The sequence below is a fragment of the Sebastes umbrosus genome, chromosome 20 (genome assembly GCF_015220745.1).
Source record: "Sebastes umbrosus isolate fSebUmb1 chromosome 20, fSebUmb1.pri, whole genome shotgun sequence".
Lineage (NCBI taxonomy): Eukaryota > Metazoa > Chordata > Actinopteri > Perciformes > Sebastidae > Sebastes > Sebastes umbrosus.
This window is the reverse complement of record NC_051288.1, coordinates 19539554-19566854: the sequence shown is the minus strand read 5'-3', so window position 1 is coordinate 19566854 and position 27301 is coordinate 19539554. Positions and strand designations below refer to the sequence as shown.

Genomic DNA, 27301 nt, shown 5'->3' with positions numbered 1-27301 from the left:
TTCAACCAAAGCACACTTGGTGATTGTTGGAAAAAGTAACGACGACAGTTTAAGTGAGTTTTACTTTGTTTCTGTCCAGTTTGAATGAAGTGTTTTACGATACTCCGCTACGTACAGTTGATCTCAACATAAACAAAAATACACGTGGATGATGGCGCAAGCTGAATGGAGAGGGGGGGGGCAATCATACTCGGGCAGCTTGGCGGAGGTCTGCGCTCTCCGAGTGCCATTCTAGTTAAACACTGGTATCGGATCGGTACTCTGTATCGGCCGATACCCAAAGCCCAGGTATCACTACCGGTATCGAGACTGAAAAAGTTGCATCCCTACTTTATTGTAAATTGTAAAAGTCTACTTATCTGATTGGTCTTGCTTCGTGATACAGGCCCTCTGAAAGTTAAAATACGCAGCCACTACTGGATCCTTGGCAGGTATTTTATTTCATATATAGACGCTTTCTGTAATCAAATGTGAGTGCAATCAAACAACAGCAATACAAACATTACCAATGCAGTCTGAGAACCAGGAACAGGGTTAAAACAGGGAGTTCACTCACTCTACATAGCGAGCAGCTAGTAACCTCATGGACAACATTTAAAAAAAAAAAAAAGCTTTCCTCTGTCAGGACAGTCCGCCGTCATGTGTACTTCCAACCACGATGGTGGGGAGGGAGGTGGGGAAGCCCCGTTTGACCCACCGCCCTCCTGCCCTAACCCTCCTCCTCCTACAGGAAGTCCAACCAGTGATAAAACAACCCCCCCCCCCCACCCACCCACCACCCCGCCTCCATGAGTCCAACTTGCACTCGGCTCTTCAGTGAACTAGATAACCTCCCATTTTCCCCCCATCATGATTATCATCGTCATCCTAATAGTATCAACAACAACAACAAAAAAAAAAAAATCCAAATCATTTCCACTTCTCACACAGCGGCAGGAGCCAATCAGAGTGCAGAGGTCCTTCGGGTTCAGTCAGTCTCAACCAATGGCTGTCCATCCGGGTCGACTAGAAAACCACGTAGCTGTACACGTAGAACCAAAGTCCTCATGCAGTGCCCTGCGAAGGTGGCACATCACATACGTGCACAGGTGGAAGTGGGGGAGGGAGGGGGGGTGTTTATGGATATTTTTTTATGGTGTGTCAGTGTGTTAGAGAGAGTGTGTGTGTCTTTTAAGAGGGGGAGAAGCAAAGGTGTTAGGCAAATATCAGACCCAGGAGCACAAAAAAAAAAAAGTCCAGGAGAAGAAGAATTACATAGAAAGTCTTTATCCGCCGTCTGTCTTCTCTTGGCCCTCCTCGAAACACTCTCACACACACACTCTCTCTCAAACATACGCACACACTATAGGTCCTTATGTCATTGTGAAGTCAGGTGTTCAATGTCAACATTCAAGAAAAAAAAAAAAAAAAAAAAACCTCAATGGTAAATCTCTACCATCACAATGCTTCAGTTCATAAAATCTTGACATTTCTGAAAAGTGATTTTTTTTTTTTTGTTTTCCTCCAGGTTTTAAAGCAGTATGCGTGTGTGTGTGTAGTTGTTGTCGTTGTCGTCTTTGTCCCACTGCTGCAAACACACACACACACACACACACACACATGCACAACCAACATACGCACACTCACGCACTCCAACACACACCACATGTCCTCTTTTTAGTGGAGAAAGACATGGCGCAATGGAGAGACACTCCTCCTCTGGGGGCGGATGCACCGGTCACCAGGAGGAGACTGGGGGTCGTTGCCGCGGCTACCAGGGGTCTTCCAGCTCACCGGCACTCTGGGTGAGTAAAACAAAAAGGAAAAGAGACGGAGAAAGGTGTGTTAGGTTTTTTTTGGTTTCTGCGTCTTTTACTGCACACAGTAGTGAAATTGAACCTCTCTGCCCTCTTTAATCTACTCAAAGTGAATGGATAATGGTGAAAGACAAGTGACATTCCCCTGCCCAGCCGGTACGCCGACACAACCAGAACCCAGACCTCTGATGACTCACCTTGCGGAGAATCACGAGGCCGACTGTCAGACTGAAAAACAGGGGAGAAATGGAGAGAATGGAGTCCCTATAATCTCAAAGCTCCCCCCTACGCTCATCGCCGCCACCGCCAGCTCATGCAGCGGCAGGCTTTTATTTTGCCGCTACTGTTTTAAAGGGATTGTATCTAAGTTTTTACCAACATGTGTGAACAGGATGTAACCTAACCTAAAAAATTAGACCTTCCGCGACTTTTTTGGTTTCCTCTATCAGCCTGCTTTTAATGTGAAGAATGCGGGACTTTTTTTTCCGAAATCCAACGGACGTGATGTCATGCACGCTCGCATTTTCAGCTCCGGCTCCAGCTCCTTGAGCTGAAAACTTCACAGCCTACGCAGAAACATTTACAACACATTAAAAGGTGCAGTGAGTAGGATTTGGCGGCATCTAGTGGCGAGGTTGCAGATTGCAACCAACGGGAATTTCTCCCCGTGTGCCAAGCGTGTAGGAGAACTAGGGGTGGCCAACGCATAAAAACGTGAATGGCCCTATCTAGAGCCAGAGTTTAGTTTGTCCGTTCTGGGCTACTGTAGAAACATGGTGGAGCAACAAGGCGGACTCTGAAGAGGACCCGTTCGGTTGTGTCTAAAAAGATAACCCGCAAATTGCGAAATCTGCAAAAACTCTTGCGAGACTTAACCATTCGAGGTCAATGCCTAACCTTAACCGTCTCGTGGGTTACCTTCTAGACACGACCGACCTGCTCCGTATGTAGATATAAACGACTCATTCTAAGGCAACAAAAACACGATTCTTATTTTCAGGTGATTATACACTAAAGAAAACATACTTATTAATATTATATTCCATTTCTGCCAATAGATCCCCCTAAATGCTACACACTGTTCCTTTAAATATAGTAGAGACACTGAAAAGGCCACTAGAAGTTTCAGGGAATGGTCCTGTATCAAATGCCACCACTTTACCTCGGACTCTAATGATTTTTGGTTACATGCAACACACACTGAATGGAACTTTTTCTGCTTTTCGTATCTCTAATCACAACCCTGATCGACACATTTGACAGGACCACAACACAAGAAACACAGCTGCACAGTCAGATCACAGAGAGAAACACTCATACACAAATCATAGCATTATACCTCAAATCATTTTTATTTGTTCATTTGTTCATTTGTGGGACTGATTCGGCCCACGTAACCGCATACAAATACAACTCATACACACACAAACATACATACATACATACATACATACGCGCAGTGTTTAGCATAACCTCCCCTCCGATAGTTAAGTGCCTTAGATATTGAAAAGATAAGTGCAGTGCATGCATTACCAGGGTCACTGGGTACTAGGCTTTATACAGACTTACAATAACATCCCTCTACCTGCTTTTAAAAGGAGTAGGTTCAGTCTGTTTCGAGTCAAACTTTCACAATGAGGCAAGAGTTTCAGACTGTGTGGTTTTTTTTAACCTGTGAGGAATGAAATATACGGTGTGTGGGATTTTTTATCAAGCTGAAACACATCCTGCCACAGTTAATACCAGCGGCTGTCAGCATGTGCAGTGGGAACTTTATGAAAACCTGGTTCACTAATACCTCAGCTATACGGATTACAGATAAACAACCATCTCACATAAAACACACCGTTGTCCAGGTGTAATCAATTGTACAGGTGCTAAATGTTGGAGATCAATGCTATGACATTTTCAGCCACGCTAGGAGTGTTACTTTAGGGATGTGATGTCAGTCGCATGTTTGGGAAAAGAATGTGTTAGCCTGAGGGTGTTGCCAAAAGAAAGGACATATTGTTACCTAAAGCGAGGCAGTTAATCGCATCTACAGTGACAAGTTTTTTAAATAGCTCTACACAGTTTGAGTTAGCTCAACTTTCATCATCTCATTTCACATCTCATGTTGTGAACGTACTATCTTTGAGAAGCGGGTGAGCCTGTAGCGACGCGTCTCTGCGTGATCGGGGGCCTTACAGGGTTGCTTATTTAAACACAAGTCACTTTTATAGCCTTTAGTCACCTGGTACTAGCGTACTTACTGACACCTTTACATCGACTTGAATAATAACAACTAGGAAAAGATTTTACCTTCTTTCTGTGTGACTGTGAGGCAGCGTACTAAAATGTGGTGATTATTATTAGGCGTATATGGTGAGGTGAATGAAATGCCGCTCAATCTACTAAGTATACACCCACCAATCCACCTACACAAGTGTCCCTCTGGGGTTAAACTGTATTTCAGTACCCAGACTGGTCTGAACAACCTAACATCGCTGAACTCGCTGATAAACAATCACCCTCTACCAAAAAACACACATTTCAGTAGTGACGATCGGTCTTTTTCTCCGTCACTCGAACTCATGCAGACACACACACACACACACACACACACACACACATACACGCACCCATACATACATAAACGCAAAAGAGTGTGTTCTGAGTCTGTAGGTGGAGTAGGCCTGGAGACAGCTGCAGTTCAGAGGGTCTCCTCTCCTTTTCTTGTCAGTTCCGTCCACTGTAAGCAGGTGTGGGGAGGCAGGGAGGGGTGAGGCTGGGAGGGGGAGGGGGCAGGGTTCAAGTGGGAAATCAGCCAGAAGCCAATACTGATAAATGTAGGCCATGGAGTGCAAGGTTCATTTTTGCTTCACCAGCCACTTTTGCATGAACTAATAATTTGTTATTGATTCTTTTTCTATTGTAAACATCAGTCTGTGTGTCCGGGTTGTAAAAGTGGCTGGGAATCCAAGCCGAGGTTGGCCAGGAGGACAGGGGGGAAACAAAAGAGAGTCCTAATTAGGAGGAAGGTATATATGTGGCTCGGAGACAGAACTTGAATAGACAGAAGGGCCGTTATTTATTTCCATTGCATTACTAAAATATTCATGAAGGGCAATGGTAGCTGTAGTTGCAGACCATGATAGAGCCGGAAGTGTCCATTCAAGTTCTGTGATGAAGGAAAGAGGAGGAGAGGTCATAGCACATCTGACTTGGAGCTCTTGGGTCAGGTTAGGTATGCGGACGGGGTGCTCAGTCAGAGGAGGGATCGGACTCAGGGGCGGGCGCATCTTGGCTGGCCTCCGGCTCTGCAGTGGCGGGTGAGGGCGGGGGCGAGGGAGGGGTGGCGGGCTGCTGCTGGCCGCCGTTGCCGTCGTCATCGGAGGTCCTCCTGCCCTCCCCTACTCCCTCCTCAGTGCTCTCCCCCCGCAGGTGGTAGGTGGCCAGGGACTCCTCCAGCACCGAGTGGTACTGCCCCCGGTGGTGCAGGCGGAACTGCCTCAGAGCCTCCAGCAGATGAGCCGCCGTGCTGCCACCTCCCTCCTCACTCTCCTCCTCTCCCCCCGCACAGGCCTGAGGTGACACGCCAGGGGTCAGACTCTGCAGGCACGCTCCATGGTCAAACACACACACTAACAAGCAGCGGCACAAATACTCACATCATTGTCACACAAATATCTACGACACACTAGCGTGACGATGTCAAGAGACATTCTTGCACCAGTCGGACAAGCCCATGCAAACGCTACCTCTGACCCTGTGACCAACAACCCTTTGTGATATTCGCTGTATGGTGTAACAGAGAGAGGGGGTGGGGGTGGGGGGGTTCAGCACCCACACAGCCCAGAGAAAAGAGCCACTGACATTAATATGACAAATAGACTGACGTGCCCTCATTCATATACATATACACCTCCACCATCACATCTATGGAGAACGGAACCTGACAAAATGAATAAATAAATGACTCGATAAATAAATATGTAATTTAATGCAGCAAAAATAATATTAACAATAAATGTAGCCATTAATTAATTGATAAAATGTGACAAATTCATATTCCTGTTTTAATTTGTGTCTTTATTTATTTATCTTTGTATTAATTCCCTTATTTATTCACTCTTCTGTTTAATTTTCCCTTTTATATATTAATGCATTTATTTTTATTATTTTTTAAATGTATTTATCTATTTTTGCATTTATTTTTAATTTATTTGTATATGTATTTATTTACTTATGGATTTATGCATTTATTTATTTATTTCTGCACGTTTCCCTTTGCATTTTACCCCTTATTTATTTCCTCAAAAGTATTGATTTCTTTATACATTTTTTTACATGTTTCTTTTTGCATTTCTGCCCCATTATGCAAATGAGGGGGCTGTCACTCAACTCTGACCTCAAGATATGTGAATGAAAATGGGTTCTATGGGTACCCACGAGTTTCCCCTTTACAGACACGCCCACTTTATGATAATCACATGCAGTTTGGGACAGGTCATAGTCAAGTCAGCACACTGACACATTGACAGCTGTTGTTGCCTGTTGGGCTTGATTTTGTCATGTTATGATTTGAGCATATATTTTTATGCTAGATGCAGTACCTGTGAGGGTTCCTGGACAATATTTGTCATTGTTTTGTGTTGTTAATTAATTTCCAATAATAAAAATATACATACATTTGCATAAAGCAAGCAGATTTGCCCACTCCCATGTTGATAAGAGTATTAAATAACTTAAAAAAATCTCCCTTTAAGGTACATTTTGAACAGATAAAAAAATGTGTGATTAATTTGCAATTCATCATGGACAATCATGTGATTAATCACGATTACATATTTTAATCGATTGACATTGCTTCAATTCAATGCTTTTCAACATGCAGTCAAACGAGTTTCACTGAGCTTGCCAAGGTGACACTGCTACGTCTACCCTCCACCTTTCACACTTACAGTCACATTCAATCCCACACACACACACACACACAAAAGAGTGTCCTTGTCTGGGCTGGTGTGTGTTTACACGTTGAGGGGTGGGGGTGAAAGGTTGGAGAGGTGAGGGGTTTAGAGAGAGATCAACTCACCCCTTCCTCTTCTCTGTGAGGGTTCAGCTTGTTGTACACCGCCTCGATCACACTCCGTCTGTAGACACACAAACAACACACAGTTTAGAGAGGACAGCAACTCCCATACTACATAATACAAACAGTCTCTGTTCATTCTTTGCAAATGTATATTGATTAACATTTTAATGGAGGTAAGAAAGCAAACGAGTCGATACTTGAGTATCCGCTATTCATGCATAAAGAGACTACTACAGAATCTCTTTATGTATTTGTACACCTAAGTGTTTTGAGGAGTGTTATCTGCATGTTTGTAAGTTTTTAAGTGCACGTGTTTTGCCCGTGTTGGAGTGCAACCAGAGCTGCAACTATAAGTTATTTTACTTCTGTAATCATCTATTATACATCAGAAATCTGTCCCAATTTCACAGAGCTTAAGGTGACGTCTTCAAATTGCCTTTTTTGTCTGACCAACAGACCTAAACCGAAGATATTCTGTCTGCTAGAAAGTTAGGGCGCTTTCACAAGACAACAATTAGTCTGGTTTAATCAAACTGGTTCATTTGGGCAGTTGTGAACGCAGTAATCGTACTCTAGTGCGGACCAAAACAACAGCATGTCCTCCGTGTGTAAAATGCAGTTAAATGTTGTTTCCGGGCTGTGTATTTACTTGCTGGCCAGGCCTCCGCCAGGTGGAAGGTTTGGGATGTTCTCTGTGGCAATGCTCCTCAGGACAGACACCAGGTCAGGGACTCCCGCCTCCCCACAGCTGACCAGTAGCTCTACACACAGACACAAAGAGCACCAGGGGTTGGTCAGAGGTTATGTTGTACACTGAGGCAAGGTTATAGCATCTTATACTCCAAGTTTTAGGTGTTAAACCACCACCTGTAGAGGCTGAGAAATCACACAGAGTAGTGGAAAAGTCAGTTGTGTGTGTAACAGACTGATTTCAAATATTTGTACTACCTAAAGAATATTTATTTTGCCCTGGTTATGTACACAGAAACTGAGCACAGTATGTGGCCACTTGTTTCACTTAACCTTTTCAAAAAACATTTTTGAAGAAGGCTCTGAAAGACCGCTGAGCCCAAAGAACAATGAGGGCATTTAACTACCACTGAATATATATATATATATATATATATATATATATATATATATATATATATATATATATATATTTTAATAATCTACCACAAGTTCCAAATACAGCATTTCAGCCAGTGATAAATAAATATAAAGATAAACAGTAGAAGAAATTTTGTTCCTCAAAAAACACTATTATGATCAACTATCAGACTATAGCACTGTTTAATCTTTGTGACTCGAGTTTGGATGTTTTGAAGTGGGATTGTAAAAGAAAGGCTCACCTAAAAAAAAAAAAATCAATAGAATTTACGCTATATTTAGAATATTTTCACCACTTTACCCTACCGTCAGACAGCCTTTTCTGACGGAGAACAGAAGCCGTTGTATCCATCTATGCTCTCGTCAAAGCCATCAGACTCCATTGAAAAAACGATAATTTTACCTCGCAGAACACAGGGGTTGCTGGTCTACCGCTGCCTCGATCGGTTAGTTTGTTTGTATTAATGTGTGACTTGAGTGAATCTGAACTAACCAAAGTCACACAATAACACAAGCAAACTAACCGATCGAGGCAGCGGTAGACCAGCAACTCCTGTGTTCTGTGAGGTAAAATCACTTTTTTTCCAATGGAGTCTGGTTGCTTTGGCAAGAGCATAGATAACAACTTCAGTTCCCCGTCGGAAACATAGACTGTATAGCTGTCTCACGGCAAGGTAAACTGGTGAAAATATTCTAAATATAGCGTACACTTGAACTGATATTGATTTTTTTTAAGTGAGCCTTTCTTTTTTTTATGTGGCTAAATTACGTTTTGCTGCCGGCCCCGTCCACAGCAGTACATTGCTTCTGTGTGGTAACTCCTGTCTGTTTCTCCATACTGTACCTCATACAACCCCACTTTAAAACACCTGAACTATCCCTTTAATGTGGCTGTGCCCTACTGAATATCATGATTAATGCATACCGACTGTCTATTATGTTCGTATGTGTGAAGCTGTGCGTGTACACGTGTGTTGCGTGTGCTGACCCTCAACACGGGTCTCCAGGTACTTATCCAACTCCTCTTCTTTCTTCACAGCCTCCTCTGAGATCTTGGGAGCTCCGGGTAAACACACCACCACCACACTCATATTGTCCCTGCTCCCCTGCAGGACAAACAGAAGAAATAAAGAGGACATTTAAAATCCTCAATCCTTAGAGTCAAAATGTGCCTAATTCTTGTTTTAAATAAATTCAGGGGTTTTGCCTGTCAAAATAAATATAAGGCAAATAGCCAGCAGACAGTGTTTTTACTTTCAAAAACAGGAGAAGAAAAACAGCACTAGTGTAAACTTGCTGTTTTTTTACATTTCAACAGTCAAAGCTTTCCAGTACAAAGGTTTGCAGATGGTGCAAGCAAGTAAGGGATAATGTACAGCTAGCGGGTCATTGTTGTGAAATAAACCCCAACAGAGGTCTTGCATCGCCCTGAAGCGGTTTATTTCGCAACAATGACATTGTACATTATCCCGCTTATCACACGGCTACTTACTTAAGAAATCAATAATTTGACACAAAAACAGTCCGCCACAGTCCGACATCAGAACTGTGTCCATAGCAACGGTCTGTTATAATGAAATAACAGACCGTAGAACGCTGTGATTGATCAGTCTGACCAATATTCAACAGAGCCGTGTAATAATGAATGAGAGTAGCTGGCAGCAACTATAGCCCGACCGATACGGGTATTAATTTGAGAGTTAAAAAAAAACTTTTTACACAACCTAAAATATAAATAAACATTTTTGATAAGGTTTCATTAAATTAGACTTTTACATGGTGACCAAGAAAAGTACTGGGCAGGACATACAGTCCAAAAACAATCTTGTCACTGTTTCAAAACACATCTTTGCAATGTGCAAATATCGGCCGATATATCAGCATGGCCGATTCATAGGTGTGGCTTTATTACTCATGTTTTAACGATGTTACAAGGTGGTCAAAATCTACTTTTGGACAATTTCAGCATTTTTACAGATGGAGTTCCCTGTGGAGGTGAGTGGGTTAGGGATGTCACGATACTAGAAATTTAGCAGTTGATACCAATACGAGTGAAATGCCTTGATTCGTGAAACCCAATTTGATACCACGGTAAACAAAAACAAAACAATAAACACTTTGAGCTAGTGTTAGGAAGTGAAACAGATCATAATTCCATCTTTATTATCTATTTTATATTGCTGTGCTCCTTCAAACAACTGGATCAATTCAGGTTTCTTGCCAAAAACTACATTTTACAAGATTACATTTGAACACATCATGATAATGTTAGCATTTACCTTTGTCTCATTTTTACTGAATAGAGCTTGAACACATCATAAAGAAGCTCAATGCAACCTCCGTTAACGTTAGCGTTAGGGTGTGTCGATAGAGAGTTTCCTGCGTCTTTTCGGATTTTAGATCACATCATTCTCGAGTACCTGAGGTACTGTAGAAAACACGAGAATTTTGGCATCGACTTGGTACCGAAGTATTGCTTCTGTTGACATCCCTAGAATGGGTCCCTGTTTTGTTTGAGCACATGGTTGATATAATACACAGACTTGACAATGTTTCACACTTCTACTGGTCTACAAATGGCAGTAACAGCCAAGATATGCAACAATGCGCCAGTGAATACAGGGAGGAAGAAGACTGTTAGGAAGTAAACATGGATGTAAACAATCGGCTTTAAAAATGTTTTGTGAAGAAGGAATGTATTATTATTATAATATGTATTCAGCATGTTTGTTAGACCTTAAGGTGAATCAAGTCAGAATCTTGATTCTTACATGAATCGATTTTTCCCCACCCCTACTTGACAGCACGTTAATTGTCATTTTAAGGACGCACAGACAGTTACAGACAAGATAGAGCTCTGACCTTAAACCAGTGGATGGTCACCTTGTCATTACCTTGTAAAAGTCAAAGTGGTCAGAGTAACTTTCTGTAAGTGCACAGTGTCACATACATCACAAAAGGCAGCGGAGGAGATTTATGACAGCGTGTGGCTGTTACTTGAGATAACCCATCCAGTACGGTAAAAATAACTAGGCTGCTGTGCACTTGTTGGTTCTTGGAGTACTCGAGACACAAAATAGGTGATACATGGAAGGCAAAGGTCCAAGATGTGGAGCGGTGGATGAGTTCAGCGGAGGGAAAAAAGTGTTTCTTGCCAGGGACAGAATTGAAAGTAATAATATATTATTCATCATCTGATTTATAGGATCTCTAACTGTGAGATGTTAAGTTTTATTAAACAAACACAGTTCTCTATAACTTATTTCAGTATATTTAGTTACTATTTTGTATTAAGGATGTTAGTAAGGACCGGTTAATAAACTTGTGACAACTCCGGTGTTACCGATACACCGGACATTTTACAAGAAAAGATGCGCCTCAATGTTGTGTGGCTGTGTGTCTGGCCTCATCGGTTGAGCTTTCGCTGCAGGGCCGCAGGTTTCCACCCAGCGCTGCTGTGCCGTGCACACCGGCTGTGACCGCTCCGTCCTCGGCACGGCGATTGACTCATTAACGTTATGGATCCCTTATGGTACATGTCCACAGGATTCGTACTTTCCACGTTTCCATTCATTGTCTAGGTAAACAGCCTTACAATGCATTCTGGTAGCGTAGCGTTGCATTTCGACAGATGGACCGCTCCTCATTTGCATAAAGTTGAGGTCTAGGCTACTTTATGCAAATCAGGGGCGTCCGGCGCGATTTGCCGCCTCTGGAAATTCCAGAAAAATGTTTAAACGTACCATTGTCGATCTAAAATGAACTACGGCAAGCCTATTTGGCTATTATATTATTAGTACGAAAATACATTTGTTCTTTTCTTAATTCTAAGAATTAGAGGCAAGACTGGTGAAAAATGCATTTGATAAGCAGAATCAGAATTGATGGAAACCAAACAATAATAAAACCTCATTATCACCCACTTTATCAATAAGGGATGCTAAATTAAAAAAAAAATTCTAACCAATAACAGACCCTCATTAACCGATCATTAACCATTAACCGACAAGATAGGTGCATCGCATGCAGAGGTGCTATTTTTAGTGCCTAACAAGCCGTCCAGTTGCAACGGAAAGCTGATGCATAAACAGTTAAACAGCAGCAGTGTATGCGCAAAATGACCCATCTGGGAGAGTCACTGTGGCAGCCATGACGCTGCCACAGTGACGCTGTATTGTCACAGTAAGTCTCCACCGCATTATTTAGTTTAGCTGCGAGGTTGTCAGCTGTGATGTTGTCAGCTGTGTGTCTGCCCGTTTACGTAATTCTTAATATTTCTTTTAACCGATCGGTTAAAATTCTTAATGTCGGTTAACAGTTAATTATTAACATCTCTAATATCAATTCATTAGTCAAAGCAAATACTTAACAGCTTTAACTATTCATTTGTGTCACAGTACCCAGGATGACCAGGCAAATAACATTTCATATATTTTTCCAACATACATCATACGTGAGACATAAAAGCTTACCTTATGCAGACAGGTGTCCACCACTGAGTTACAGACCTTCTCCAGGTCATCACACACCAGGAGTCGTGAGCGGACAAATTCACACAGCTCCTCGTTGGACATGACATCCCAGATTCCATCACACGCCAGCACCACAAACTCGTCTCCTTCGGCCGCCCGCTCCAACACACACACCTCGGGCTCGGGGCTCACCAGCTGCTCCGTGGGGCCCTTACCATCCACACATTTGTAGTCGTAGTCCCCCAGGGCCCGGGACACAGCCAGGGAGCCGTTTACCCTCTGGATCATGACTGAGCCGCCAGCGTTCTGGATGCGCTCCTTTTCACGGGGGTTGCAGGGCTTGTGGTCCTGGGTGGAGAAGCCCACCTTGGTGTCTCGACTCAGCACGGCCCGCGAGTCGCCGCAGTTAATGAAGTAGAGGTGGGTCGGGCTGAGCAACACGCACACGGCCGTTGATCCGCTGCGGTCCAGGCCCTGCCGCAGGTCAGAGAAGCTGCGCATGTACTCGTCAATGTTCAGGAAGCCCGAGCGGATGCCGTCCTTCACGCCCTCCACGGAGCCGGATCCTGAACTGAAGTCGGCCCCTCCTGACAAGATGTGTTCCAGCAAGTGGCCGGAGCAGTAGTTGGCCACCCGGGAGCCTGCATGGCCATCGTAGACTGCAAAGAAGGACCAGTCGGTGAGTCCATGGGGGAGGCCCACCACAGCTGTGTGGGCGTCCTCCATCTCCACCCGCCAGCCCTGCATGGAACTCAGGCCATAACGCAGCCCATTGCCCTCGCCGTGGGCACTATGCTTCTCCGTCTTCGGCTTGTCCAGGAATGCACCCATTGCTGCCTATAGCTGGAGATCAACCAAGGAAAGAGAAGAAAGAAACATAAAATTAAGACTACACCATCACCAGCAAGGACAAAAGAAAATAATCTATCCCTCACTAAGCCCCTCGTCCATTACCTTCGGCCCTGAAGGTAATGATTGGATGGGCTACCAGTCTGTCTGCTTGCTTGCACTCTTTGTGCGCCACCAGAGTCTTCCATAAGCTACTACCCTGACAGCTGTGAGTACTTACAATACTCATGTTCACGTTCATTATGATATGTTTATGTCCGTAATGATAATTTGGAGGGAGGCTTTGGAGAAAGACCTGCAGCAACAGACTGTCAGTGTTGCCGACTTGGAGACTTTCTTTCTAGATTTAGGGATTTTTGGAGATAGTTAGCAAATAATGCTGCTTGCTACTTTCATGGAAAAGAGAGGCAACACTGGGCTGGGTTTTTCGGTTGGATCATTTTTAAAAATCTAGTGTACTGTTGCTAGTTTCTCAAGATCGCGGACCCTGCCTTTAATGGCATTAGTTATCGTGACTGTAGAAATAAGAATAAGAAATAAAAAAGAAGCATTTCCATAATACTGTAGTTATCTTGATTTTGTTTTCCATTCATGATTTACATAAATTGACATAATGAACAATCAAGAAAAAAATAATTTATTGCCCATCATAAGTCAACAATGAACAGCTCATTGTTCTAATTCAATGTTTACAACATTACACATGTGAGTGAGGCAAAACTCTCCTTTTGTCAGATCACTTAATATTTTATAGTTGGTAGAATAAATCCCTCTGTAAATCAGCAGTTTTTTGGTGTCAGTAGTTCAGTAGGCTGCTTCATACTGTGATTACAGAGTGCTTTTAATTACTCAGTGGATGTTGAGAGCCAGAGATCCTGACAACAAGACAAAGATAGCAGAGGAGGAACTACAGAGCTGAGGATTACACCGCAGCAGCAGTAAAGCTTCTTTGAGCACACACAACCTCTTTCACTCTGAACACAGGTTAACTAATACTATTAGTTAACTTGTTGGAAGAATACAGAGTGTGACATTACTAATCAGCAGGGTGTGAGACTCTAACCTGCTACGAGCTGAATGGGAAGTGCTCAGTTGTTGTTCTTTCTCTCTACCATGAACTGATCTCAGTTTGAATATGGATGCTGATGCAGCCAAGCAGCATCTTTGGTCAGTTAGTGGCCATTCTGAGTGAATATAGTGTGCTAAAACAATTCATGGGGCTGTGTTGGTTCAGGTACTGGTGAGACAATAAAATGCAATCCCAGAAGTCCAGTTTTAGTAACAGATCTATGCGTTTGAAGGCTTATCAGGTGCCAAAACACTCTGCATCACAGCGGTTTATAATAGAGCTGCAACAATGAATCGATTACTTGTCAACTATTAAATTAATCGCCAACTATTTTGATAATCTATTAAACAGTTTGAGCAATTTTTTAAGAAAGAAAAAAAAGTCTAACTTCTCTGATTTCAGCTTCTTAAATGTGAATATTTTCTGGTTTCTTTACTCCTCTATGACAGTAAACTGAAAATCTTTGAGTTGTGGACAAAAGAAGACATTTGAAGATGTTATCTTGGGCTTTGGGAAACACTGATCGAGTTCTCCCGATACCAATACCAGTATTGGAAATGTGTCCGATACTGCCCAAAATTTGGTATCAGCGAGTACGCCAGTCTACGCACCATTCCGATACCATAATTTATTAACCCAGAAAAAAAATCAAATCAAATCAATCATTCAATTCTTCTTAGCCGCTCCAAATCAGTAGCTTTCATTGTGCTGTCGATGGCTGCCTCTGGCAACTACTGTTTTAGAGCAGCAAAGAAGAACTGATTGCAGGTAATCAGTCACGTGACAATAGTAAACAACAATGTATGTATTACTATTTTTTAATTCAGGTATTAAAATATCAATAAGATAGATTATAAATAATAAAAGATAAAGAAAATAGATCATAGGTGAATACATTTTTCCCACCCCTTGTGTCAACCTTAAAATGTTTGGCTGGATTTAAATTTAAAATAAGAACTTTAAAATATTCTACCTGCTTCTACTACAAGAAATGAAAAGGCACTAAAAATTGCAATTGACATTTTTGTTTGTAATTTACTAGCAACTGTACCTGTACCTGAAGAGACAAGTAGCACCTCACGCTCAACCGCCTTCTGCCATATCTTTGGCATTTTTGACCTGTGCTATACTTTCCCATAATACCAATCAATTCTGACCTAAATGTCAGCAGCTGCTGCCGATGGAGCTACTTACAGTATGTATTGCTTGGCTGGTGTTGCGCTCATGAGATCTTGAAATCAATAAAAATCGAAAGCGCCCTGAGCATGTTTTTTTTTTCTTCTTCAACATATTGATTTCCCGCTCTGTATTACCTCCCACATGAGCGCACACACGGCATGACAGGCATGTGCCCAAAAAAGGCTGGTACATGCAAGGAGTGACTACAGCTGGTTTCAGAGGAACGTGTATGTGTGTGCGTGTTTGTGTCTGCTCTGCGCATGTGTGTGCAGACAGTGTCATAGTCTATGTGCGAGAAAAAAGACGCTCTATAAATACGCCAGGCCGGTTTAGATTTCATGTCCAGGGTGGGGCAGTGGGCCACGCCATTCACATTTCTATTGCTTTTCTGCTACATGATTGTATCAACAGGATTCCCTCTATCGAGCTCCCACCACCACCTACTGCCACTCATATGTCGCCTGTTATGTTCATGTATGGTAAGAAAATGTGTTCACACATGTGTGTGTGTGAGAGAAAGAGAAATCTGTTATGTTCACCAGCAGTGATTCTCTCTAAAAATAAAACAAACACACTGCCGTCGCCTAGCAACCACCCACCCTGCAGGGCAAACATCCAGGCTAAGCTTCATTCAGCGACATCCCCCTCTCTATGTCTCTCTCTCTCTCTCTCGCTCTAAAAACACACACACACTCAGCCGCCTGGTAGAGAGAGGAAAGGGGAGTTGCATCATCCATCCATTAAAGCAGTCGCAGCAGCCAGACCCTGAAAAGGAGACATGCAGACTGCGAGAACACATGCAGATACTATGAGATTTCTCTGGCTAACAATGGTACAACACACTGCTGGCAAACACACACAGAAACCCCCAGAAAACATCTCCACTGAGACATTAGACTGAAACCAGGAACTCTCAACCACTTAACCCCCTCAAAACTGCTGTCACCCGTGCTGTAACCACAGGTCGAAACCAACACCCCCTCATGCTAAGACGCACATGTCTGCCAAAAACCACTGGCTACGAAGAGGGAAGTGGAAGGTCGGGGATTACATAATGCTGCAGAGAGCCTGAGCCGCTCTGAGAGCAGGCACACTCTCACAAAACAGTTAAGCAAGGTACAGCTTCCACCACTATCCATGTGTACACATCAATAAATATTAGGGGTGGGAAAACAAATCTATTCACCTATGTATCGATTTTGAAATCGATTTTTAAAGCCAGAATCAATATATTTGCTTCATTTGAGTCTATGTGGAGGTAGAAGTACGTTACCACTTATTGTTGTAGTCTGAGTAACGTGACGTCATATCCATTCCGTATCAGTCAACCAAAACAAACTGCAGCCGGACCACAACGAGGAAGTATAAAACGGCAGAGAGTCCGCGTGGATACGACCTGCACCCTCACATATTAAATCCACAGTGGTAAACACTACACATACAGTAAAGTATGGAAACACTTTGGGTTTCACACATTGCCAGGAAAAGCAGAGTTTGGTGGGAAAGTATAAAGTAAGAGCCACAAGCCTCTGCTCAATAAAATTAATTTAACTTTATTGTTTCACTTGCTGAGTAGGCTTACCGACAAAGGACCGACCATGAACCACTAAAGACCGAACAATGTGGTCACACGGGGCAACAGTGAGCCGCCGCCCCACTGCCCTCTCCTGGCTTCGTACTACATACGTTTCCAGGCCGAAATTGTTTGTTTCCAATTTTTATTAAAGGGAAACTTTGCAGATTTTAAACCGGTTTTGTATCGTTGCAATGTGTGTAGTATGTGCAAATGAACGATGTCTGTCTTCCCTCCCTGTTACAGGTGCCCGGAGATCCCCACTCCGTAACATGGAGGGCATTCGAACGTTGTTCATTGGCACATACAACCCACATTCAACGATACAAAGCGGCAAAATTTCACTTTAAAATTATGCATTTCTTCTGATTGCAAGGCAAGGAATCACAGAGTTTGATTATTTAAATCATAAACTAGCAAATAGGCTCATTTCTACGGGTTTAGTTAGCTACTACACATAGCACTTTTCACATCTGTGGAGGCCAGAAGCAGTACGTTATTTTTGTGTCTTAAACAATATCACACTCGTCCTTTGAGACTGAATAACCCCCACATTTACTCAGACTACCTGAAAAATGTAATTAAGTTCATGGACTCAATGGTTTTTAACACCAAATCCCTACATGGGAATAATTTAAAATCAAAAGGAGCACACAGGATATGAATGATAACACAATATGAACTCTAAAAACGTGAAAAAGAATACAATGACTGTGATAACTACGCTATTTTGGGCTGGTCCAACTAGAGATGTGTCCTGGTGAAATGGACCCAAATCAGGGGCTGCATTCCCAAAGAATTGTCTGAACCTGCTTCTCCTCTCGAAATTAGTCTCACAGAGACTAAATTGATGCAATCGGGTAATTTGTCTCAACTTGTTAGCTAAAAATTGTTCAAATTTATCAACCAGATGTTGCCCTAAAATGACCCAACAATTTGGTAAATATCAGCAAAGAAAGTTCCATACTTGAGTCGACGATACGAGTAGCGATAACATATCATCTCAACATATACCAGCTAGATAACTGGTAAACTGTAGGCCTACCAAGTATCCATAACATTTTTTGCAACATCCCGTGATTATCAACATATCCAGTCTGTGAGATAGACTCAGTGACTGAGGACCACATGAAGGAAAATACCTGATAAATATGACAATCATGTGATATTCCCCCATATTTACGAGGTGAGGAGGACCACGCGAATGCACCATTAAGCTAACCAACCCAGAGTGGATTGTAGGATAGTGAGCGAGGACTGCAGAGGATACACCGGGTCACATTTCACAGCCGCATTTGGAGAAGCCTCCGGAGTGGGACAGCCTCGTCAAACTGTTATGACGTATTCAGTCTTGAAATACGGACTTTGGAGCAGGCAACACTGAACTGGGACACCGCTCATATTGTGCAATTGGTCCCGTGTGACAGTAATGACTTCGAAAGCCACACCTTCCTATTGTGTCTGTTCACACACACACACACCTGAAATTCATTAGTGTTACATATTTAACTCTGCCTTTTTATCTTTTAACTGCTGAAACCAAATTAACCTATACTCTGACCTTGAATCCCTTTTTCCGTTTCTTTTATTACACACAGAACAAAGGTGCACAGCTCCAACATGCAGCACTTCAACACACTTTATTGACCCTCCATTTCTTCATCTCCCCTTTGTGCACTAATCTGCTGCAGAGTGCTTCCAAGGTCGAACATACAATTCCTGGATCATGCGAGTCAATGGAAATCACTTTTTACAACTTACTCTCATGCATTTCTTTCCTGTTAAAGTCGATACGATTTTTACTTCAAGAGTAGGCATGGGTCTTTAAGGTATTGACCGAAACAACCCGGTACCAAGTAGTAATGAAACTTCTCCAGTCAAACGATACCTGCAATTGACCCTTTTTATGCCCATATCTAGAATAAGATTTCCTCGCAGCCAATCACAGCGAGCGTTCTTTGATTTATTGCGATTGGCCCACTCCCTCAGCAGCCACAACCCATACAGCTGGAATTGCCTGCCTGCACATGGTTCTGAACACGGAGATGTCTGAGCCGGCAGCTAGCAGCTAAAGGTGCTTACAGCACTAACAAACAGCTGGTAGAGCTAACACTTAACCAGGGGGAAACCAGAGGGTGGCCGTTGCGCTTCCGCGAAAATGCGGCCCCGCAACCATGGGTCAGGGGACGGCATTATCAGCGGTAATCGCTATAAGAGCACTGTGCAGTGCAGCGGCGATTACCTAGCCATTGGGACAAACACAGCTTCCATTCACATAATGGTAGCGAATGATATTGGTATCGCTTGTAAGCATAAAGCTTGTGGGTAAAAAGTGACACTTGACATGTGTAATGGTGTTTTCGAAACTAGGTTGACATTGGTAAACAACAACTTAGGCTGCATTCACACCATAGCAGGCGTTGCGGCGAAAACGCCAGTCCTCCCTTTCTTTTGAATGTGGGTAGTGCATTTGGGCTGTAGCGGTGGGGACCGCAGAGGATGCTGAAAAAAACGCAGCAGCGAAAAGTCAAATTTTGGATAAACGCAACCCAATGTCACACTGCGGTGGTCAATCACGTAATCGGCGATCATTGGAATATTCAAATCAAATGGGTGTCACTCAAGTCCCCCAGGAAGAGCGCCGAATGCAGCCTCACAACTAAGTTAAGCTCTCAAAGTCTGACATGAACCACATGAAGGGATTATTTTTTGATTAATGAGTTATTTATTCAGTCTGTGACATAGTGTAAAAGGCCCATCACAAGGTCTGAGACTCGTTGACATCTTCAAATGTCTTGTTTTGTCTTATCAAAACTTCGAAACCCACATGTATTTAATTTCAAATAACATAAAACACATAAAAGGAGCATAACTTCATATTTGAGAGGCTAGAATCAGACAACTACAGCCATGGGAGCAGTTTCCTAAAACCAAGAGCACCTTCCTTCACAAGTGACTTACAAACTAAAACAAAGATAAACATACTATCAAGAAACCCAGCCAAGTCTGTTAATCATCACAAAGTGTAAATAACATAATATAAAGATTAGAGAACAGGTATAAATAAACCACTGCCATACATATGAGCCGTATGGCAACTACTGATCGACCTATTATCTTCTCAATTGATTGTTTGGTCTATAAAATGTCAGCAAATTGTGAAAATGGCGGTCACAAGTTCTCAGACTCCGTGGTGATGTCTCTAAATATCTTATTTGTCTGACCAACAGTCAAAAACACAAAGATATTTAGTTTACCACACAGTTTGCAGTAGGCCATATGGCAATTTCGATAAAATTGTGATGAGTTGTGCAGCCCTAAATCAAAATAGTACTTGCCAATTAATTTCCCATCAATCGACGACTTGATTAATCAATAATCGTTGCAGCTCTACCATTCATGATCCATCGCCTATCTATTTTGGATGTGTTTTTAAAAAAAATAAAATGATTTTTTCCCCCTAAATTTGTCCAAATAACATGACCCCAGCACAAAGCTACAGCACTTAATATCAGTGCACCAACATTGATGGCAAATATACACCCGTTACCCCAATGCAATATTTAATATTCCAAGATTATTTCATCAGTGAAATCAGTAGGAAAAAAGCACATCTGTATGGCTCAATGGTAAAAGTTACCTACTGTAGTTGCCTTCATGTTGTCTTACCCTAACTGAATAACATACATAAGCAAATGAGAAAGCTGCAGTCCAACTGATTAACTCCACTGAAAATTGTAAGACAAGCTTGTCACAATGAGATTTATCAAACTAGTGCAAATTCTTCCCTATTATGGAGGACCAATGTGGGTTCCTATATTGATTTGCATTGTTTAAAAGCCCCTTGTGACACCTAAAGCTCCGTCAGTGCAGAGCCAAGACCTTTAAGATCGGTCAAACTCTAAAACAAGCTTGTTGACTGTTTAAATCTCCTCTGACACTGTGTTTCATCTGCTCCTCAGTCTCTACACAGTGACTGCTGACTCAGATAAGATTATCAGCTATTGAACTCCTCCCGTATCTGGCTGGCAGGGCACAAGCCCAACACCAAGTGATGTCATATGCTGGTCACCTGTTCACCTTATCGCAATCTGATATACTGGAGAAGGTGAGCAGGGTGGCTGCTAGGCTACATTTCAACTCTGCACAATACAAAATTGATGATGAAATGTGAATGTATCATAAGCTTTAGTAGGTAAGGCTTAGATGACAAATCTCTGCAATATAGCAGGGCAATTTAGAATGGCTTAATCATCATTCTCAAACTGTGGAGGTAATAAAATGAGATAGCAAAGTCAGTCTGCTCACACACACACACACACACACACACTGACACAGCGACACACACCTCGTCACATGGGAAGTCAAGAGCTTCACTTTCAACGTAAAATCTTAGCGAACATTTTCTTTGCCATGGAATCAGGAGACAGGCATCAGACATTGGAGTAGGGCTGGGACGATGCACCTTTCTCCTTTATTTAACACTAGACCATGGGGAAAAGTTAAATCCTACACTTCCAATCACTGTTCATTGTCAGGCTTTATTACATTTTTTTCCCAGCAACCCAAAAATCAAAGAATAAAACCATTTCCCTCACAAATTAGTAGTATTTTCTTTTTAATTTATAAGGGACATGTAATGTTTTGTACTTCTGGTGAATATAATCCAATCAATCTTATTTCCAAGTATGTATTTTGTATATATAGTTCCCTTTGTTAACACCTTATTTTGAAAAACGGACGTAGTCACACGTGTATACTCCTGCCAATTTCGCCAAGACTCTCGCCAGCTCTCCCGTAAGCTCCATTCTGTTTATACATCCATGGTCAGCTCCATCGGGGCCGTTTGAATGCATTTAACATAAATGTCAGTATATGGGTTCTCTACAGTTGTAGCGTCGGCCAATTTGACCGGAGATGATGGAGATGCGAGTGACGGGTGGCTTGACCACACGTTACCGCAATACGATAACGTTTCCTGTCCATGACAGAGTTAGCATGCAGCTTTAGCCATGTCTTGTTCTGCTTTTCCTGGCAATATGTGGAACCCAAAGTGTTTCCATACTTTACTATATGCGTAGTGTTTACCACGTTGGATTTAAAATGTGAGGGTGCAGGTCGTATCCTCCTCTGTTTTCTACTTTTTCATTTCGGCTCGCTGCGGCCGACTGCGGTTTGTTTTGGTTGACGTCACAATACTCAGACTACAACAATAAAAGCGGTAACTTCCTTCTACCTCCACATAAACTCGAATGAAGCAAATATATCAATTCTGGCATTAAAAATCTATTTAAAAATTGCAAAAGAAATTGCGCTACTTAGGTGAATCTATTTTTTTTCCCACCCCTACATTGGAGGAGTACTCTTTGCATTGCTGGTGGGCTGTCTTCTCATTAATAAGGAAAGCTTGTCATTTTGAAAGCGTAAGGGGAAACCCTTGCTTGGACTGAGGCAATCTGGGAATAAGCCCTGACTGCATGAAAACTTCCAGAAATTCCTGTTGCAATATTAGAAAAATAAAAATAAATACTAGAGATGATTGATAGGTTTACTGATCTGAGTTGAAGCAAAAGGTGACTTACTGATCTGATCACATCACAAACAATTTTGGGAAATATCTGTGAAGAGAACAGTATGCAAGGTTCAAGAAGTTAGTAGCAGGAGTCAGCATCTCACCGCTCAAAACAAGAAAACAACAACCCGAATTCAATGGCCACTTTTATTAATATATAATTATCATGAATTATAAAAGAGTCTTGGGGTTATAGTTGATCGCATGTGCTCATATAGGACTGACCTGTACTGCTGCATATCTAAAGCAAAGTTAGAAGTTACCAACCAAGCCCATGTTTACAGTCAGGGCAAATGCTGCTGCCCTGTGCTTATGGACCTACCCCTCCTTAATAAAGCCTGGAATATAAGCAAAATATAGAAAATATTACAAAGAATTAAACATATGTGGTTGACAGTCAACAGCTATATTATGTTTATGTAAACTGAGGCATTAATCACTTTGAACCTGCCAGTTAACAAGCAATGCAATGAACAGTTTAAACTAAACCAGTTGTAGCTAATTATTTATTTATATATGTTTAGTTTGAGTTTTAATCACTTACTATAGTTGATTTATTTGACAGTTTTTCAGTTCCACAATACCAACTGAGTATTATCAAAAAAAAGCAGTTATGCTATTTATTGTTATATACCTAAGTATACAAGTACATATTGTATATTTTGGATGCTCCCACACCGCCACACAACGCTGTGCTAAATGCCCCAATGCCTGATTTGGTATCAATGCAGCCTCACAACTAAGTTAGGCTCTCAAAGTCTGACATGTACCACATGAAGGGAAAGGCAATTAGGTCTGCAGCTAATGATCATTTTCATTATCAATATTATTTTTTGATTAATTAGTTATTTATTTAGTCTGTGACATAGTGTAAAAGGCCCATCACAAAGTCTGAGAGTCATTGACATCTTCAAATGTCTTGTTTTGTCTTATCAAAACTTCCAAAACCAACATATATTTAATTTCAAATAACATAAAACACATAAAAGGAGCAGGACTTCATATTTGAGAAGCTAGAATCAGTAAACTACAGCCATGGGAGCAGTTTCCTAAAACCAAGAGCACCTTCCTTCACAAGTGGGGGTAAATAATGAGTAGTAGGTGTTGGAGCAGTGCTGTTGAAACATGACTGGTTATAAACACCTTACCAGCTTGTGACTAACATTATCTGCTTAGATTACATTTCATGTGTACTGACTGACTGATTTCACAGGCTTCAACAAAGCCTGTAAAAACAGGGGCTTGTGGTTATAATTACCCCTCTAAGGTCACTGCATACAAACAACAGAACATACAGTAGCTACCCACAACTGGCACTGCATGTTTTGTTTGACACATTATTGACGGTTAAACTCTGGACGTTAACATCGCTACTTGTTTAAATTAATGGCAGTTTGTGGCTTGCATGCTTGTTTAAATATAATGTTATATCGTTAGAAATACCATTAAAATAATACAAAGACTTATGCGGTTGACAGTGAACCACTATATTATGTTTATGTCAACTGAAGCATTAATCACTTTGAACCTGCCATCTTACATGACCAGTTAACAAGCAACACAATGATCAACTAAACCAGTTGTAGCCAATTATTTATTTATATATGTTTAGTTTGAGTTTTAATCACTTGTTATCGTTGATTTATTTTTGACAGTTTTTCAGTTCCACAATACCAACTGAGTGTTGCAAAAACAAAAAAGCAGTTATGCTATTTATTGTTATATACCTTAGTATACAAGTACATATTATATATTTTGGGGTAAATAATGAGTAGTAGGTGTTAGAGCAGTGCTTGTTGTCGCAGTGAAACATGACTGGGTATAAACACCTTACCAGCTTGTGACTAACATTATCTGCTTAGATTACATTTAATGTGTACTGACTGATTTCACAGGCTTCAATAAAAGATACTAAACGTAAAAAAAACGGGGGCTTGTGGTTATAATTACCCCTCTAAGGTCACACTGCATACACACAACAGAACATACAGTAGCTACCCACAACTGGCACTGCATGTTTTGTTTGTTTGACACATTATTGACGGTTAACTCTGGACGTTAACATCGCTACTTGTTTATTAATAATAATAATAATAATAATAATAATAAATTGTACCTATATAATGCCTTTCAGAAACCCAAGGTTGCTTTACAGAGGGGGCACACAAAACCATACTAATAAATAACACAGAGGAGAAACTATAGCTAAGTAATTAAAAGAGTGATATGTAGGAAGAGTTCTATAAATGAATGGCAGTTTGTGGCTGTGTGTTTGTTTAAATATAATATTATATCTTTAAAAAATACCATTACACTGCCAAAAGCTTAAATTGCATTTCATGTGTACTGACTGATTTCACAGGCTTCAACAAAGACCTAAAACACTTGGGCTTGTGGTTATAATTACCCCTCTAAGGTCACACTGCATACACACAACAGAACATACAGTAGCTATCCACAACTGGCACTGCATGTTTTGTTTAGACACATATTGACGGTTAACTCTGGACATTAACATCGCTACTTGTTTACATTAATGGCAGTTTGTGGCTGTGTTGTTGTTTAAATATAATGTAAATACCATTACTCTAAGCCAAAAGCTAACATCACAAAGCTAACACCCCATATGACAAAGTCCTCTAAGCTGTCATTAGCTAGTTATATAGCTAGTGGAGCTAGATTAGCTACCTTGGGACCAGACTAAACACTGGGAGGCCAACGTGTCGTGTTTTGACTGTTATAACATTACTTTTAAAAAATGTGTTTCATTCAGAATTAGCTCACCAAGTGTTGCATTGTAGTCAAGTTACTTTGAAACGTCACATGATAGGTCAGGTTTTATTTTGACAAGTCTGTTTGAACACTATTATGTTGTGTTGTTATTGCACAACAACACAATTTATGTTGCATGAAACCAACTGACTGTTTTTGGAAATTTCTGTGTTAAATACCAATCCACTGACCACATGCAACTCCACTCCATTCCCACTTTAACACTGCTCCCCTATACAGAAAGGCCTAGTTTACTAGTGTGTTGATGTGAGCTAATGTTAGCTAGCAGCGTTCAGTTTTTATGCACCAAATATCTGGAACAAGCTCCCAGAAACCTGCAGGACCAACTACAACTCTTCTAAATCAAAGCTTCAAACTTTCCTGTTTGCTGCTGCCTTTTATTAAACCAGATAATGATCTTATACTGCACTAGAGCTTTTACTCTTGTGTGTTATATTCTATTATAGCTTTTATTTTTAGCTTGTTTTTATTTTCTAATCTATAATGTTTTTTATAACTGTTTTAATTATGTCTTAATGTTCTTCTTCACTTTGTCGCATTGTTCTTGAATGTTTTATGTAAAGCACTTTGAATTGTCCTGATGCTGAAATGTGCTCTACAAATAAAGCTGCCTTGCCTTCAGTTAGCTAGCTGCTAATGTTAGCCAGCTGCTAACGTTAGCCAACTGCTAATGTTAGCCAGCTGCTAATGTTAGCCAACTGCTAACGTTAGCCAGCTGCTAATGTTAGCCAACTGCTAATGTTAGCCAGCTGCTAATGTTAGCCAACTGCTAATGTTAGCCAGCTGCTAATGTTAGCCACCTGCTAATGTTAGCCACCTGCTAACATTAACTAGCTGCTAACATTAGCAGTTGGCTAACATTAGCTAGCTGCTAATATTAACTAGCTGCTAACATTAGCAGTTGGCTAACATTAGCTAGCTGCTAACATTAACTAGCTGCTAACATTAGCTAGCTGCTAACATTAGCAGTTGGCTAACATTAACTAGCTGCTAACATTAACTAGCTGCTAATGTTAGCTGTCTGCTGACATAAACTAGCTGCTAACATTAGCAGTTGGCTAACATTAGCTAGCTGCTAACATTAGCAGTTGGCTAACATTAACTAGCTGCTAACATTAACTAGCTGCTAATGTTAGCTGTCTGCTAACATTAGCTAGCTGCTAACATTAGCTAGCTGCTAACATTATCAGTTGGCTAACATTAACTAGCTGCTAACATTAACTAGCTGCTAATGTTAGCTGTCTGCTGACATTAACTAGCTGCTAACATTAGCAGCTAGCTAATGTTAGCTAGCTGCTAATGCTAACTGCTAACGTTAACTTACCAGCTTGTCAAACTGAAGCTAATGACGTTAGCTCAACATGCGAACATGCTACTTACGTTTTCCTGCTGTTGCGACTGTAGATCCAATCTTGATGCTCTGCTGGATGTCTGCTTTAGTGTGTGAAGAGATAAGTCTACGGAGCTAACGTTAGCTAGCTAAGCTATGTAATGTTGTTATCTTATTTAACAGATAATAATAATAATACTAATAATAATGATGTAGATGTTGTTCCTCAGATGAGCGGTGATAAGTCCTCTCTCGGTGGTTCCCTGCTTGGACAGCGTTGATTTCTACGCATGTTTGACGCCAGTTTCTTCTCTTCTCACACTAAAAATGACTATTCCGATGGTTCCCAAAACAGATATGGACCCTGAGAGAAGTGGTTGTATTATAAAACACTAGATTAATCTCTCAGTTTCTGCTGTTGAAAGAGGCCAACACAGAGCAGAGCTATCCTTCGACTTTGGGGTGCTGAACAAGAGGAGGTGTT

At 41.4% G+C, this 27301-nt stretch overlaps 1 protein-coding gene across 4 annotated transcripts; it reads right to left on the bottom strand.

Annotated features, from left to right (window-relative positions):
- Positions 1–421: 421 nt before the first annotated feature.
- ppm1bb (protein phosphatase, Mg2+/Mn2+ dependent, 1Bb) lies at positions 422–27301 on the bottom strand. 4 transcript variants are annotated; one of them, XM_037754027.1, is made up of 6 exons: positions 26868–27300; positions 12453–13295; positions 8969–9086; positions 7520–7631; positions 6871–6928; positions 422–1780 (listed from the first exon to the last, which is right to left on the bottom strand). In XM_037754027.1, exons 2-6 carry the CDS (start codon positions 13281–13283, stop codon positions 1751–1753), a joined length of 1149 nt encoding a protein of 382 aa, XP_037609955.1. In that variant the 5' UTR covers positions 13284–13295; positions 26868–27300; the 3' UTR covers positions 422–1750. The 4 variants fall into 4 exon arrangements, with proteins under 4 accessions (XP_037609955.1, XP_037609954.1, XP_037609952.1 ...); XM_037754026.1 differs by lacking the exon at positions 422–1780 and adding an exon at positions 3125–4563 and having other exon boundaries at positions 26868–27301; XM_037754024.1 differs by lacking the exon at positions 422–1780 and adding an exon at positions 4843–5387 and having other exon boundaries at positions 26868–27301.